Source organism: Gavialis gangeticus, unplaced genomic scaffold (genome assembly GCF_001723915.1).
Source record: "Gavialis gangeticus isolate Ggan-Ray unplaced genomic scaffold, GavGan_comp1, whole genome shotgun sequence".
Lineage (NCBI taxonomy): Eukaryota > Metazoa > Chordata > Crocodylia > Gavialidae > Gavialis > Gavialis gangeticus.
In genome coordinates this window covers 4536087-4553798 of record NW_017729033.1, presented here as the reverse complement: position 1 = coordinate 4553798, position 17712 = coordinate 4536087, and the positions used below count along the sequence as shown (strand labels likewise).

At 45.2% G+C, this 17712-nt stretch overlaps 1 protein-coding gene across 2 annotated transcripts in view; it reads right to left on the bottom strand.

The window, feature by feature from the left end:
* Positions 1–17712, bottom strand: part of SLC4A11 (solute carrier family 4 member 11) — a 318296-nt gene that overhangs the window by 65300 nt on the left and 235284 nt on the right. For both annotated transcript variants that reach the window (XM_019526497.1, XM_019526498.1), the window contains exons 5-6: positions 9118–9349; positions 7114–7195 (exon numbers count right to left, since the gene is read on the bottom strand). In XM_019526497.1, coding sequence (XP_019382042.1) covers positions 7114–7195; positions 9118–9349 — 314 coding nt within the window. The remainder of the gene's footprint in view (positions 1–7113; positions 7196–9117; positions 9350–17712) is intronic.

The following is a 17712-nucleotide window of genomic DNA, read 5'->3' as shown; positions in this document are numbered from 1 at the left end:
GGTCAACCTGCCAGCCCCAAGCTGCTTCTGCCAGCTCAACACACTGCCGAGGGGCTGGCTGGGGCACAGAGCTAGGTGGTACTGGAGCACCCTCATGCCCCAGCCAGCCCCGTCAGCATCTACACATGCGCTGCTGCAGTGTTTATTTTACTTGTAGGACTTGCATTTACAAGTACTATCCTGCTGCAGAATACATTAGTTTACTCCAGCCCAATAAGGGCACATATGTAGATGGGAAACATTTACTGTATAGTTAATTAGGCAGCTCCGCAGTAAATGTCTTGTGTGGACACACCCTCTGTGCAGTAAATCAAGAGATGCACGTGTAACTGCAAAGTACCAGGCCTGACATACCCACGAAGCTGGCACATCATAAAAGCGGCACGCGTTTGCTCGAGTGCTATTATGCTATGCTGTAGCACAGAGGGCTCGATATCTAGACCAGCAGCAAAATGGTTCAGGGAATAGTTAAACTTAAAAACAGGGCTGTCCGCTTTATTTATGTGGGGACAACAGTTTACTTCCACCTTTGCCAACAAACTCCTTTGTGACCTTGGCCAGGCAAGAGCTTCTCTGTGCTCTTAGAGTCTGAGATCCGAGTGTTAAACAAGGAGATTCACTCCTGGCAATGCACTGTTCATATGATTTAAAGAACAGGGGCCCAAGTATATCTTGACACACCCCAGCAAGACACGCGCCACCGGTGTCTGCATTCCTCGAGTGGAAGGCAAGTGCTCTCAAGCACGTGGAGAAAGGTGACTGAGCTGCCCAAGTCAACGAGACCTAGGACAACGCCCTGGACTGGTGATGTTGGGAATCCTCTTATCATGCCAGGAAGAAAATTTGGTGTGCCGAAAAGGACCACTTCCAGAATTATAGGGTCAGAAAGGTCCCCCCATTTGGTCCAGTCCTTCCCCCTGCATGAATGTCCTTACCTGTCCTCAAGATACCCCTGACCAAAGCTTATCCAGACCCCTTTTGAAAACCCTCCAATAAAGGAAATGTGGTAATTTCCCCGGGCAGTCTATTCTGCTGCCAGGCTGTTCTAGGAAAAAACGAAAGAGCAGAGAGGCTGCTCTCCAGCAGCTCTGCAAGACCAGTGAGCAGGCCAAAGGTGCAAGAGCTGCAATAAAAGGCTTTCCAACTGGGATCCCCAATAGGACTCCGACTCCCAGACCTCTGAACAAAAGTTTCACAAGCTGAGCAAGTCTTACAGCAAGTCTCACGCAGGCGTGGGCTACTTAAACACTGAGCACATAATTCAGTAATCCCTTCAAAAGAGTCTTTCCTGCATCATGCCTGAACAGTTCTTTAGCAGATGAAAGCTTCAAGGAGCAGAGAGGGCAATGGGACGGACATCACGGGGCCCAAAGATTTCAAATCAAGTATGCATCCTAGAATGAACTGGATGGGGCTTATTTTATGGCCCGCTATTCACAAGAAAACACCCCTTTTCACTGAATGAGTGACAAAGGATGGGGACTGCTGTTGGAAATTCAGCCAGATCATCTGCAACTTTTGCGAATAGGCCAGTCTGGATCTGACCGTCCCCCGCCCGTGCTTTTAAACAGAGTCTGGGTCCAGATGGGAGAGCTGACCTCTCAGCTAGGCCAATAAGTCTGAACCTGGGGGGAGAAAGACAGCTCCAAGAGAACTGGAAACTGCTTTGTGCACCTGGGACCATGTTCAACACAGCCACCACCGCCAGGGTTGTGTCAACTTTGCCTTTCCCACAGCTCTCAAAATACAGGAGAGCCTGAACACAGCAGGCGGGCACGCAGAAGTACTCGTCTTTCCTGGTCTAGAGGATGGGCACCCCAAATTAACTGAATATCATCTCCCGCAGCAAATGATTTCTATATAAAGTGGTGGCAGGCTGCAGCAAGAAGAGGGGTCAGTCAAATTTGACCGTTCTAACTTGGAGGAATTTAAGTTAGATCTTTAAAGATCCCTTTAGGTCTTCAGCACAAAGGCTGCATTATCACTATCCCCTCATTAGTTTTACTCACTTAGGATAATCCTACCACAATGCATAATACCGGCCTCATCAGAACCTCCCTTCTTATGAGAGCAAGTTAATTTAGGGGTTTTTTTTAAACAAAGACAGCAGCATCCGTTTGAAAGTATTAGCTCAGGGCAAGAATAAATAATAATAATACACTAGAGAAAAAACAACAGAGAAAGATTATTTTTAAGCAGTTCTTCGCATTAATATGGAAAACAAGTTATTTTCCCTGACAAATCTTCTACCCATTTTTATTTTGCTGCTGGTTACGTCTTTCATAATTTTGCTTTAGGCAGAAATTAGGGTCTAAAAATACAGCTACATTAAAGTCTTTTGCACACCAGCTAGAGCAAAAACACAGTAAAATAACTAGATATAATTATAGGGAATAACTCATCTACTTTTCTCCCCTAACACCTCCCTGGTTTTTTTGGGGTTTTTTTTTTTTTTTTTTTTTAATCAGAGTAACAAAAGGAGGAAATAAGGAAAATTGTGCATAATAGCACTAGACACCTTTGGGTTATAAGCTTATTTTTCAACTCCTCCTTTGCCATGGAAAGAAGTATTACTCACTCGCACACCGGGTTTTCAAGCCTCAGGGTTATCTCATATGGAAGCGAAAGTATGAATTCATGCCATCAAACCATAGTATTTCAATTAAATCTGAACAGTCCCACTGTCGTTTTTGCCTCCACAAGCATTTCACTAGGAAGTGAATTGCCTTCTGAGTGCATTCAAACGCTCGTGTTATCCATGACTGCGGTGGACTCGTGCTCACACCTGCTGAAGTTAAGGTCAGCTGCAGACTGTTATGCTTTTTTCATTATAACAATTTTCAGCAGCTCACTGCTTCCCAATATGTTCTTTATGGTTTCCCACAATCTGGAAGTGAATTTATTTTTCAGAGATTTCAGCAACAACTCTCTGGGTGATTTTAGTCATGCCAAGGTGGAGGGCAGGGGTGTAGAAACCATCTTTCCAAGCATGTGATATTAACTGGCTTTTTCTGCTCTTTCCCCTAAATTATGGCTCAGTTTAAATACTGGAAAAATGTTTCTCTTACTCCCTGAAGACTCTCTCTCAGCAAACACCCTCCCCCCAAAACAAGCTGTGATAGTCAATGCATACTTGCTTTGTATAGAAAGGCTTTAGTTAATGCATGGTATAGTACCCCAATAGAAAACTGGTGGCAAAAATATCTATGCTATATAGGTTTTCTGCACCAAATACTTTGTGGTAAAAATCATAGAAAATGGGGGTAGGAAGGGACCTCAGGAGGTCACATCTAGTGCAACCCCCTGCTTCAAGCAGGACCAGCCCCAACTACATCATCCCAGCCAAGACTTTGTCTACCTGGGTCTTCAACACCTCCAAGGATGGAGACTCCACCACCTCTCTGGGGAAACCATCCCAGTGCTTCACCACCTGCCTCATGAGAAAGTTTTTCCTAATATCCAACCTCAACTTTCCTTGCTGCAACTTGAGCCCATTGCTCCTTGTCCTGTCATCTGCCCCCACTGTCAGCATTCAAAAGCTTTTGCTCCCGATGCTTCAAAACCATGCATCTGGAAGCTTGTTTCAAGATTCAATTGGAAGCAGCATGAAACCAGAGTTCAGCTCGGTCTCCCACGGGATAGCATTAAAAAATGGGTTTGGGCTCTCCTAGGCTTTACCGAGGAGTCAATTTTGTCCCAAAAAGAATTGCTAATGGGCTGGAGATCTAGCACTATACATCCGGCGCAGCCAGGATTCACACTGAGATGGAGGGAGGAATAACACTTCCAATTTCATCTCTGAAAAAAAGAAAATCAATTTTCTTCCAAGGTACTATATAAATCAAAGTCACTATATATACACTATATAAATCAAAGTCACTAACGCTGTCTCATCTATACTGCAGCCTCTCCGATTCCTCCATCTATCACTGTTCAGACCCAAAAAAAAAGGAAGGGGCAGATATGCCCTGCCTGAACATGAACTACACAACCTCAGAAGGACTGGCACATTTTCACCAAGATCTCTCTCTGCGAGCAGATCACGAACTATATTGCTAAATACAGTCCTATAGCAGTGCATGTCATTTTGGCATGCAAGATAAAGCAGCCAGGAAGACCTCAATCTAATTTTTGATCTATTTTGCCTACGTACTTTAGGAGGTAAAGGGCATGGAGTTCACTTAAGTGAGTATTTCTGTAGCAAACACAGTGAAGGCAGGCAGCTTTCAACATCGGAAACAGATTAAGGCTCTGACTAATGAGGAAGAAGATTCTTGGGACTTAGGAGGACTTTGGGTTGCATTAAGAAAAGGGACCGTTTCTCGCTGCACATCCTCCAAAGTGGGCGCACACCGTTATGGAGAGACATCCAAAAGGAAATGAAGCCCATCGCTAACCTTCGCTGAAAATGTTGTGGGAGAGCAAGTCACCGCACCCCTTTCTGAAAGGGATCCAAATATTGCGGTCGCACACATGGAAAGGCTTTGACGTAGGCTGGGATGAGAAGTGAGTACTTACCCCGGATTTCCCTCTCTCCACACCCCAGCCCCTAGTTTTAATAGCAGCAAGGGGATTTGTTACTAAACTGTGGCTTCCAAGAGCAGGGGAAGGATGGCAGGGAATGTTTTTCATTAAAATGCATAAAGCCAATTTGCAAAATTACGTCTGCCCAATTAACAAATGAATAATTCTCCCCTATTCTAACAAGACATCACTGCTTCTCAACTATAGCAGGGCTTGAGTGCTGTAGCCATGGGGGTCCTGGAAGTATGCAAGAAGCTTTTTTTTGGTAATAGATTATTTGACCAACTGTGTAGTTAGGAGAGACAGAATTGATTGAATAAGATCACCAAAACCGCCCCCCCTTTAACCAAACCCCCCCCCCACCAAACCTCTTGCTTCTCAGTGTCACCCCCATAATACATATGCAGATCCAGCAGCTCAAAGCTTTTGCACAAAGCCATCAAGCGGGCTATGAGCACTATTCCAGCCTACAGGCACTCCCAGAGGCTGAAAATGCACGACTTGAAAACACAGCAACCGACTGCCACTTCCACACTGATTATGCTTGCTGCTTGGGGCCTGCATGAGCTGTGCTGTGCAATAGTGTGCCTTACCATCTGACAAAATGATGCATGCACTTTATTCCCATCTCCCTACCTGTATAAGGGGGAAGAAAAAATCAAAAACCCCATATCTACTTGTAGAGGCATGTATGAAACCAGGTCAACCTGCTCTATTTTAAAGAGGCTTGCATCTGAAACTGGTGCGATATGCCATATGCATTGTCACCTGCCCCAAAAATCCGTGCTCTGCAGTAGCATCTTTTATGCCAAAAAAAGCCAACAAATGAACTCAGACATTCATTAACAAAGAACAAAATTCCATAGCATGGATATTTTAATAGCATCCAAAAGGGGACAAAAATTACCTGAAGAATGGAAATTCTTACTAGCATGACAACCCAGTTTGAAACAAGCCCCAAATGGTGATTATTTGGCTAGCTTGTTAAAAAAGTAGCTATTAATTTAATGAGGGACATGTCTGTCACCTCAGTAGGTAAATTTAATTCCCAAAACTGAAAGTCTGAAAAAGTTGTGATCAAGCCGTTAAAAGCAGAGAACTAGAAATTAAAAGATGTACTCTCAGCTCTCCAGGTGAGCCAGTGACTTTGAAATTCGTGGATCTTTAAGGCTAGAAATTACCTTGCCCCTCTGACTTTGACTTCATGAATAAGACAGACCGTATAAATGTAGCAAATCCATCACCAAGCCAGAGTACAACTGTCTAAAGAAAAAAAAAAAAAAAATCTACCAAGCAATCAAGCTTCTAAATACTGTATTTTCTTGCGTACCACACCCCCCCCCTCAAATAAAACAAGCACCCTGTTGCTGCAAGGCAGGAGGTAGAAAAGTTTGTTCCAGCATCATGGCCAGTGCGGTGATAGATTAAGTCCTCCTGGAAACAGTGTCCAGGAAGTGCGGCATCCCAAGAGATGGTCTGGCTTAGCCGGCAGGAAATCCATGGCTTGCAGGACAGTAAGAAGGCTGGGCCTCAAACCCACCCGAGGTCCCCCACGCAACGTATTCCTTTACTGGGAATAGTTCTTTATATAAAGTTTCTGTCAACCTATCTAATGTTTGTAAGTCTGTTTAAGCAAAGTGGGCTTTTTGCACCACGAGCCTCATCAAGACATTACACACCGCATGCAGCAGCTCACTTCTCTGTGCCAGTGCAAAGTCCTTGGGCTGCAAAAGGGTTAACGCTGGGCTCTACCCATGCTCTTTCAAGCCTCCAAGCTATCCTGGCATCCAGGAGTCACAGTGTCTGCTTGCTCTATTACATTCTGCTTCTGTTCAAGTGGAGAAGTTGATTTCGTTCTTTGTTGAAAATATGCCACCCAATTTTGGAGGGCTCAGTTTTGGAGAAAAGAAGTGCTATATGAGAAGACCACACACCTTGTCGACCACACACCCTGAGGACCTAATGGCTCATTGTTAAAAGCACACACCTTATTTCAACTTTGAACTTCTCCAGTTCCAGCTTCCACCAGTGGCTGAATCTTATTAGACCTTTGCCAAAGAGATTAAAGAGCCTTTAAATACCAGAACTCTTCCCTCTGGGCAGGTACAAGGGAGACCGTGAGCAAACCTTTTCTTGGTGGGGAGGGGGGAAGGGGAGGGAGAGAGAGAGAGAGCGAGCTTCTGAAGTTTCTCATAAGGGCTTTCTTGACCACAAACCTCTCCAATTTTTCAAAATGTTTTTTTCAAAAAAAAAAAAGTGTCAACACTAGAACCGAACATTGCATTTTAGCAGTAGATTCTTTACTATTGCATGCCAAAGTAAACACCTTGTGCAATCCCCGTCCATCGTGCAAACTTGTCTAAGATCTCAGTTTCCAAAACGGCAGATAATATTTGCCTAAAGCATGGCACAAAATGCCAGGAGATTGATAAAGCAATTCAAAAACCTTGGATGGAAGCGAAGTACTCTTACATGTCCGTAAGCAGTGAATAAATTCTCTTATGCGACGTGTGCATTGTTTTGCAGAGACAAAAAACATTCAGGTTCTGATCATTCCCAAGACAGCGTCTAACAGTCTGATGTACTTACATGATACAGAGCCAGGACTGTTGATACTGCACTCCTGTGACCGTTGCTGTGACCCCCTGAATCGTATCTGATAGGAGATGAACTAGAAAGGAAGAAAAAAAAAGAATATAAAAGCCAATTTAAATTGCAGTCCAGAGTGCAGGCTTCAAAACAGACTTCAGAGTCCTGATAGAAAACCATTGTCTAAGCCCTGGCTCAGATACCAAACCTGTATTCACTTATCAGTCGATTGACTGATGCACAGGAAAAAGAGGATAGAAGAGGAAAAGCACTCAGCCTAATGTTTCCAAACACTGCTCTTTCAAATATTTTACAGCCCTGGAGTACAACATTCTTCTTTGTTACAAGGCAGATCTAGCCAGGTTGTAAGAACAACACATTATGCAAAAGAGTATAGTAGGCTGGACTTGCTGATGGAAAATTTTAATTTTTTTTTTTTTTTAAAAATCACTGGACTGTTAATCCCATAGCTTGCTCTGTGGAATAGTGTGCGCTCATTGCTAGGGACAGAAATTACATTTATAACTGGTCGAAGTGATCAGAAACTGGTTCAGATCTGTAACGCAACAGAAGTTCAGAGCACAAACTGCTTTCAAAATGACTGAAACCAATTTAAGATAAACCTGGATGGAAATAGTACCAGGCTTCATTGATTTAGGTCAAATCAGTTTATTGAACTTCTGGCCCAGATCTCCTCCAGATTCAAACTCACTCATGGTCCCCCAGCATCCCAGGATGCTTTGCACTTTCCTCGCAAACATCCCACAGACAGGGTAGCTCCAGCCAAGCAGGGAGGCATCTTTTACCACCCCACAACTTCTGGCTTGGGCCACTGCAGGCCTGCAGCTGCATTTCCAGAATCAGAAGTGAATGTCTTCACTTGCTTATCGAGTCAATCTGTGCAGCTTGGGCTAACCTGTGAAGATTGAATCAATATAGCCTCAGGGTTGTTGACAGTCTATACTGAGCTTATATGTTTAATTGCCATTTAAAAAGGCAGAAAATGTATGGAGATATTAAAAAAAGCACAGAATAATCAAAGCATGAACGTACATCCCATACTTCAAGAATCTGTCAGGTTTGTTCATCAAGTTTACTAAACTGCAACGGCAAGGGTTTAAATAGGAGATATGCACTTTATACTAGTGCTAACAATTGATTCTCAGTTTGAAGGTGGTAAAGTATGCAACGCCAATATTTCTTGGGTAAGCTACTGTTGTTATACGAGTAACAGGCTACAGGGCTTGCCAGTGGTGCCATGGACTGCCAATGTAGATAAATTAGATGCAATCACTGACTCCATCTAACACTGCAGGCACCTAGGGTTGCTCTCTACTTTTCTGGAGAAGACTAAACCACCAACAGTCCCTTCCCAGGTAAGAGAAACAATGTTACGTCTTCAAAAAGGAGACCGAATCAAGGACTCCTCAATTACTTGGTTACAACTATGAATGGAGGCAGTAGAAACTAATGTGCTATCAAAATAGCCCATTTTGGGCCCAGAGGCTTTAAGTTGAGGCTCTCTGGGACTTGGTGACAACCCCTGAAAATTAAAAGGACACCCACAAGCACCACTGTTTCCACAAAAGTGGGCCGATTTTATGAGAGAAACATTCGAAACCAAAGACTAGAGGAGATATGAAGAGCACTCCAGCACCCAAGGTCTATTCCCCAGCCTTCTGGTTCACCTCCGTAAAACATTAGTCAAGGGTCTAGTTTCTAAGCATAAAGCATATCTTCCAAAAATTCACAAAGGCACCACTTCACAGATACCAGATATCAAGACACATCATGGTTCAACAAATCTAAATTAACAGTCTGCGTGGGCCAGAAAGGAAGAGACTTAAGAACCCAAGTGACAAAGAACATGGCAGAAAAAGCAATTCACTCTTTTCATAAGCAGTCCAAACCTGCTCCGGGGGGAAGGTAATAAGGGAACCACATGGACACAGATAAGGGGAATAATTTTTTTTTTGTAACAAAAAAAGTAAAAAAGGTAGTTACCATTCCCTTCCCGAGGGGTTCCTGAATCAGTGAATAAAGTGCTCATGATTTTTTCAAAGTTGCAGCTTGGCTCCATGTTGTCAGGATCTTCCGCAAAGTGTTTCAGCATTTCCCGGAGCACGTCATCCAAGGAAGTAGCCGTTTCATCCAGGATGATGCTAGCTCGGGCCAGGAATCCGTCCAGGTCCCGGTGGGCTCGGACTTCCTCCTCGAAGTTCTTTAATTTCAGGTACTGCGTGAAGACGGCACCTCGTTAGACACCCCACGTGCTTCTCCCGTGCGATGGCAGACTGCTAGATCGCCTGCCTCCCCCACGCAGAGTTAGCTACAACGCCACAGTTTAAGATTATATTTGTCTCATTAGGCAATAAGTTGTTCTGCTGTTGCTAATACATTTTTGATCGCATGGTAAGTGGACAAGCTGGACAATGCGTGCAATTCTTTAATCTGGCAACATCTCCTCTGGTAGGGACAGCAAGGCCTGAGTGAGGCAGGTGGAGCAGAGATGCCCTGGACCAAGCATAGCATCTGACAACGTCGGATGTCACCTATGAAAGCTCATGCCCCCTACACCAACTGGCCTCCAAGGAGCCATCCTAGCCTGCCTTGGTCTGAAGATTTTAAATGCCTTACCAAGCTCTGAATCGTTTAAGAGTGAAGCATTTCCTTTTTATAAAAGTTATCCAGGTCATAGCCATATTGGTCTAGTGGCAAAAGGAATTGGGACTTGTGGTAGAGGTGATATCCTATTAGAAAAAAAAACTAGATTTTTGCCATCTAGAATTTTGTTGTTGTTGTTGCAAAAAATCTCGTTGGTTTAATAAAAGATATCACCTTTACCACGAGTCCTGATACATTTTTATAAATGAACCGGAGATCCAAACTACCAAGGCTCATTCATCTCTGTGTGGAAGGTCAGCACCATGTCTGGGTAGCACTTAAGCCCTGACGTCAGAAGTCTAACATTTAGTGTTACTGCCCAAGAGGAGCAAAGTGCAAAGATTAGGCTAAAAGCCTAAATGTATAAAAACGTGGCACTTTTTTTTTTTTTTTTAAAGCTTCAGATAATTTATAGCAACAGGCTAAGGCCGCTTGGCTAGAAGTATCCTGAGCTCAACGATGCTCTCCTTATAGATCAGAAAGCCAAGACTTACTTGTACATTCCCAAAAAGTGCAAGGCTTGCACTGGGAAGTGATATAGGATGCAAGCAAACAAGACCAAAGAAGAAAATACAAAAAAACCCCCAAAAAACCCAAACCAGCCTGCTCTTCTCAAAGGAGACCAATGCCTATCAAGGTTGAGTTTCATGCAACACGCTACCAAACAGTACCGGACACCACTGAGCGCCACACTCCCGTGTCGACTGCCAGGGACAACTCTCAGCCTGAATGAAACGGCTCCAGAAACCAACTGAGAACACAGCCGAGTTAGGTTACACGACCTTTCCTTACCTTCCGAGCCATTTCTCTGCAAGTCGAGTTATCCTAAAACCTGCCTCGCTTACTGAGCTGCAAAGCCCACTCCTGTCAACGACAATTTTAAGAGCCCCTCAGCACCCACCGACACTGACTCTAAAAACAAAACAAAAAAAGCACTTAGAGGAGTTTCGGGCCAAAGGGACAAAAAAGTTTCCACAGAGTCAAGTTTTTTTTGCCGTGCAAGAGGAATTAGGACCCCACACGCTGTTTCCAAAACGGACTTAGGTACTTTGGAGCCCACGTCGATAGAAAATAGGCTCCAAATCCCTAAAAGCTAGACGTTTTTAAAAGCCATTTAGGCATCTAGTGACCACGAAAATCGAAAGTGCTCGTGTACCTTTAAAAAAAAAAATCTAGCCCAGCGTCACTTTGGAAGGAGACTTGGGGGGGGGGGGGAAAAAGTTTCCCGATGACCCTTATTGTGAGGGTCCACCTTTCAACTCCGCTGCAACAAAATGCTACTACCCCCTTTCCATTTCAAAGCCTGACACAAAGTGCACAATTCTCTAGCGTTTTACTAATGACTGTAATTACCAAGGCAGCTATCAACTTGTCAATACAAGCGCCACTTCCATTGCAATTAACACTGTTTTACTTTGCATCAATCAATTTCTTACGCAGAATCATTTGCATGGAGGAGGACTTAAAATTTATAACCAACAAGGCTTTCCTTGGCTCAACGCCTTCATTTGCCATCTGTTCAGAAGGGTTGGACTGAATTGCTACTTCTTTTTCACATCGGGGAGGTCCCGTTAAGTAAGGGGTCTGCATCCTAGGTGCTGCACCTACGAAGCAGCACAAAGGTTGGGAGCTCTCTGGTGCAGGCACCCACCCATGTATCAGAGAGGTCTCGAAGGTGGAGAAGCCAGAGGTGGTTTGTGAGGGTAAAGCAATAATTTAACAGGAACCCTAATTACTTGATCAATGCCTGGTGGGGGTTATTTCCAGGCAGCTCTGTACAAATGAAGTTTGAAGTAATGCTGCAATATGCAGATTCCCTTCCCTCCAGAAGGACAGGATGGGAAGCGTCTCTAGGAAAGCCAGACTGATGAGCAATAAAAGTGACTAGAATGAAACCCGTGGGTCGGCAGAGCGAGAGACAGGTTCAATGTGAAAAAAAGGATGTCGTCCTCAGAGTCCTGCTTTCGCAAGGACTGCGGCTGCTTTCCACACATTACTTGAAAAGACTTTATGGAGATGCAGAGCATCCTGCTCAAGTGCAGGCTCTAGCGTCTTGACCCAAGAGTTGTCCTATCTGCTCCCACCGCTGGTGGGTTCGAAGAGCAGGCTCAGCTGCGCGTCACCAAACGGAGGAACCGGACAAAGAGCCCATCCCTGTGGGCTGACCAGAAGGAGCTCCCGGCAGAAGAAAATGCCAGAGGTCTCACAGCAAGTCCCGAGTTTAAGGGACGAGTCTAGAAGTCGGGAAAGCAGCGCACAAGTCCGTGCATTGTCACAGACCCCTCCCTACCGTGGGCAAGTCAAGTCATTCGGTTCTTCAAGTCCATATCCATGACATGGGGGTAACAGCCCCTTACCAATACCCCTGCAGGGTAAATGGACAAAACAGAGTGAAAGACCCTCTGATTGGAGGAATAAACACTTAACATTAAAAAGGAGACCTCTTTGGTATACAAGACATGCATACAAAGTGCTGTACTGGATTGCCTTGATTATAAGTTAACCCTACATAGAGAAAACGCTCAGTTTTCAGGTTCAGTTTTAGGAGAAACATCTCCCCTCACCCTCCGAACACACATCTGTGTTTGAGAGATGGTCAATCAAAAAGTAGGTGTTACAGCAAGTTACAACCAGATTACTGGTGCCAATTAGAGATCAACCTCAATTTTTATTTATTTATTTATTTTTTGGAGGAAAAGAGGTTGAGATAGCTGGAATAATATGGTAGTTGGAAGTGCCAGGACATGGATATTCTGAACCTATCCCATGGACACAATGTTCATGTTTGTTCAAGCACAGACCATTTGTGAAGGAGCAGACATTAATCTCTCTCAAGAAGGCCAACCTCAAATGGGATGCTTCACACTAAAGTCTACTTAATGACAGTCCAAGCGAGGCTCTTTCAAAATGGCAGCTTGTAGAAAGAATGAAAATAACCAAACTCCATGACACATCTAAAAGGTCACTGCAGCATGATGCACCCCAAGCTGTCCTTGCGGAAAGAGAACGGGTCTTTCAAAAGGTTGAAGTATTTACAGGAATAGAAGAAAGGGACTTAAAACTCCTTCCCCACTTCATCAGCCACAGCAATGGTTCCTTAGCCAAGAAGATGTATGGGTTTCCATATATGATCCGCCTACAACAAAGCTCTGATTGCTTATCCAAGATGATCCAACATTGCGTAGCTGCTGGGCTGCTGCTGTTTTGGCAATTGGATCCATCGCGCAAATGCCGAAAGAATGTTTCACAAAGGTGTGCCAAAAATTTGTTCGCAGGCGTGCTACTCCCTAAGCTTTCCCCATTATCACAGTTGCTCAAGGCAGTTCACTAGAAATCCTGCAAGATTTCTGGAAACGGGTTCATATCCTTTCAACAACCTTTGGCTACCATTCTTTTCAAGCTTATGGGGCACATAAGCTCAGCACCAGCTGGGGGCAAGAACTTCCTTTCTTTGAAGTAAGACTATGCAAAGAAGTGGCATAAAGGGAGTTCGTGCATGGCCCGTGCATCTCCACCAGCTACTGCCCAAAGCAAGACACTAAAATAAGTGTTGGTATGCTGAGAACAAGCAGCGTCAGACACACCACTGTGTCCCAGAGAATTAAACTGGAAAACAAACACTAAGAGGACAAGTAAAGCTTTACACTGGATACTTGCGGTCAGCGGAACCGAAATGCTAGCCCCAGAAGTTAGCTCTCCTTTGACATCGGGTCTGAAAAGTCACTTTGACACATGCACGGACGTGAATGTGAGCAGCGAGATTAGCGCTGCATATGCAACTCAGGCTAGAGCCTTTCCAAACTGGTTTTTGAAGAACAGATCAGCTCTTTCAATATACTTGCCAGGAAAGGGTATTTGGGAACCTGTTTTGATGGAGAGACCATACAAAAAGCACCGGGAAGGCTATTCTGCTATAGGGTGCTCAGAGACACTATCTGGCAACCGATGCACCCAAGTTTACCAGAATGGATTAAAAAAGATGTGGTCACAGCTTTTAAAACACCTGAACTGGTCTCTAATTATAGGACTACATCACTGCCATAGCACTCTGGAGAACACCAGAAAAAAGCATGACCAAGCCACCCAACTCTTGCATTACATAGACTGAGCCCAGAAGACAGGCAGTGAAATCCACCTATCCCCCTCAAGTGGTCTGGACACCTATCCCAACAGGAGTGGTGGGGAACATCCTAGGTTGCGGGGGGTGGGGGAAGGGTCTTTACCGCTTCATTTCTGGACTTGGCATGTGGTGAGCAGGGCCATGCTTCTAAGTGATGCACTCAAGAGTGTTATAGGATTGGGGCAGGGGGTTGGACTCGATCTACTAGGTCCCTTCTGACCCTAGAAATCTGTGAGTCACAGCCGGGGATGCTAGTTGCACCTCAAAAATGGTACTCACTGTAGGTCCTCACTCCTGTCTGCCCTGCTAGTGCTGTCTTTTCACCTGCAAAATCAGCCCAACAGGCTGTCCTAGAGGCAATACTAAGGACAGCCTCGCTGAAAAAGAGACAATTAAACAAATCCTGTGCCCCTGAGCAGCAAAGGGAAGGAGCTGCTTGTTCAGCCAGCCCTGGAGACAGCAGACAAGAAACGAACACCCTGGAAGACAGTAGCACCCCTGTAAGATGCTCGCGGCGTAAGTGGGTCTATGGGGCAGCAGATGCGGGACAGCCTCAGAGATGGGGAAATGCATTCTGCCTTCCTCCCAGCTGGATTTGCCCGAAATCACATGCTGGCTCACGCACAACATGCTTTGAGTTTAGGCTAATCCATACTCCTCGGCTGAAGGACGCAGCATCACGCAGCAGCTTTCCAGCAGAAGCAAAAATCCACTTTAACAAAAGACGACATCTGCTCTCTCCAGGCAATTCTAGTCCCTTTTCTTCATCGCCTCTGAACGCAGCCTCACAAGCACTTTGCACCGGTCCTCCCCTGGAGGCAAACAAATTGGCAACAGAATCCTTATCTAACCCTGCAAAAGTATCTGACAGTTTGGCATTTATGATACAACAGCATGCTGAAACACTCCCAACCCTACCAGCGAGCAAAGAGGTGTGAAGCCAAGCTAGGCAAAAAGCAGAACACACCAGCTGCCACATACCCTAATTTCTCACACACCACAAGGCAGACATGGCACTTCGGTCTGCCGTCCCCAAAACACATGGGGGGGGGGATTTTTCCATAATAATGGCCACATTGAGCAGAAGCAGAGCCGAATCCTCTGCTCACTTGGCCTTCCTTTTTCACTCAGGCAAAAGGCAGTTTTAACCCCCTCGCAGCTGAATTGTTACCATGTCTTGGTAGTTTCAGCTTTTGGCTGAGTGACTGGAAAACTAGACTCCATAGGAAGTATCTAGGACCTTGTAAAGAGCTACAAAAGAAGTGTGCAGGGCTGTGAAATAGGAGAAGGGAGACCAGGAGCAGCTAACAGCAAAACTGCTGAGGCAAGGAGAGCTTGATTAGTGGAAGATTAAGACCATTAAAAAGAGGAGAGAGGGTTGTTCAAAGCTGAGTGCAACCACACCATTCTTCACCTCCCCTCCACACCAGATCTATCCCTGCTGGGCTCTGCCCCTCTTTTCAGCAGCTCTATGGAGAGAAGTGAAGGAAAAGCAACAAAAAAGTCATCTTACAGCATCTCCATGCTTATATTCTGGGCAGAAAAATCAGCTTCCTTGCTAAAGGCACGCCCCCCTACTTTGGGGGCTAATTGCGAGGAAAGGGTAAGTGTGGCATGAATAAATATGGTAATTTTCTATCCTTTGCATCTTTTTTCCTTTTTAAAAAGTAGGTCCTGATTTTCTGCTGAAAAATTCCCATTTTTGAAGGGCAGGGAAGGAAACAAAAAAACAGCACTCTCACTTGCCATCTGAAATGCTCCCCCTCCCCTCTCCCATTTGTGGGGAGGGGAAAAGCAAGCAAGCAATTTACAGTAAAACCCAGATTTCCAGATATAGGGGCCTGATGATAGGCACTTAGATAACCATCTAACAGGGCTGTGCGAAGTGGCACTGCTCTGTTGTGACTTGAGTTTCAAGGGAACAGTGTTTCATTTTGAATTTCATTTTGATTTGTAACCGCTGCTCCATTTTGCTTCGTCGAAACAGCGCCACTGTTTCAGTTCCTAACCCCGCACTGTGATCGGCTTCCCACAGCCCGGCTCTGGGAGGCAGGGAAAGCCAGGGCTACGGTCCCGGCTGAGCAACATGGGGCTGCGGAGCCGCTGGGAGCACAGCCCTGGTTCTCCCGTCTCCCACTACCTAGCTGCTTTGAAACATTTCAACTAGCCTCGTTTTGTTTCGAGGCTGTTTCAAAGCCCCTTGTTTCAATTCGATTTAGCTGTTTCAAGCTCAAAATGAGTGAAAACAGCGTCGAATCGAAACAGCCAGCCAAATTTTACACAGCTCTACCATTTAAGGCACCTCGAAGCTAAATTTGAGTGTCCAAATCTGACCACATTTCAGAGAACCTGTTGCTACTAATACAATCAGGGGTGAAACATTTAGACCTGGAGCAAAAGCTGAATTATGCACTGGTGTTGATGGTCTGAACCCACATCCATATTCATACCCCTGAACATTTGCAAGTTTATCGCATAACTGATACATTTAGACCATAGAATTAGTAGCTCCGTTAAAATAAATCCATCGATCTGATCAACAGGAGGGGCTGGCCAGGGTTACTAAAGAGGTTGACTGCCTCAGCGTAGGCTTCAGGAGGGAACACCTAACATGTCCACTGTCTCACCCACAGCTTCCATCTCTCTTAGGCCCCCTCTGCATGTTACAGGTATCACGCTATTAACTGGTTAACTGCACAATTACGTTGAGACCAGCATGTGCTAAATAGCTATCACATAAGAAAAAGCTCCAACCAGCTACAAAGTTAGACCTTGAAAACTTGTACTAACTTTATAGCTGGTTGCTACCAAGCTTTCATTTCCACATGTAGCAGGGTCTCCCCTGCATCTGAAAGCCCATCAGCTGACAGGCTTTCCAGCCACATAGGTGCAATCCCTGAGCCCCAGTGGCTGCCATGGTCCGCAAGGCTCAAAGGTGGGTAAAACCCCGGACCCAAGTGAGGCTCTTGGTCCCAGCTGCACCTCACCTGCAGCCGGGAACAAGAGTCCCGTGCCTGCTGGGGCTCTGGCCTCATGTGCAGCTGGACCCAGACTCCCGCACCTCAAAGGGGGCTCCCAGCTGTGGGTGCCTGCTTCTTGCAGATGCAAGGGGAGCCCAGGATTGGGCTCCCCCTACACCAACCATAAGATGCAACTGGTCCTGCCGTGCACATGTGCATGATGGTGCAGATCGCGCATTAGACCCAGGCCTGCCTTTACCTGCACGTGTAGAGGGGACCTTGCAGGATCTCTAAGCGAGCAGAGCACAAGTCCTTCGCTCCACTGCCCTGACACTTTCCGGGCGCTCTACTGATTTAAATGAAGGGTCTGGAGTAATGCTGTTTCTGAGGGAACCTATTCATTCCCATATCATTATTATTGTGTTAGGGCCCCGAGTGTAAAATAAGTGCAGTAATCCTTTCTGACTACACTGTTTCAAGGGAATTTACTTGGGCTGAACCTCCTGAAAGCAGATGCGATTAGCGGGGATAAACAGGAAACTGAATCACGGTTACAATGTCTATTGGGTGCTTTCGTTTTTAAGTCTGAGAGAAGCTGAAAAGCCTGAGATGCCAAGCTGAATGTGTGACCCCCTCCTCCCCCCACCGCCTTCAGGCAGAGAAGTGATGGATTATTTTGGTCCTAAATTGTCTGGGACAAGAATACAACAGTCAAAAACCACATTTTGATGGCAAAAGATGCCGGAAGACAGAGGGCAGGAGACGGCTTTAGGAATCTGATAACAGCATGCTTAGAGAATTAAAGCACATGACTGTTCTGTTAATTTTAAAAAATTAAAAAAAAAAAAAAAAGTG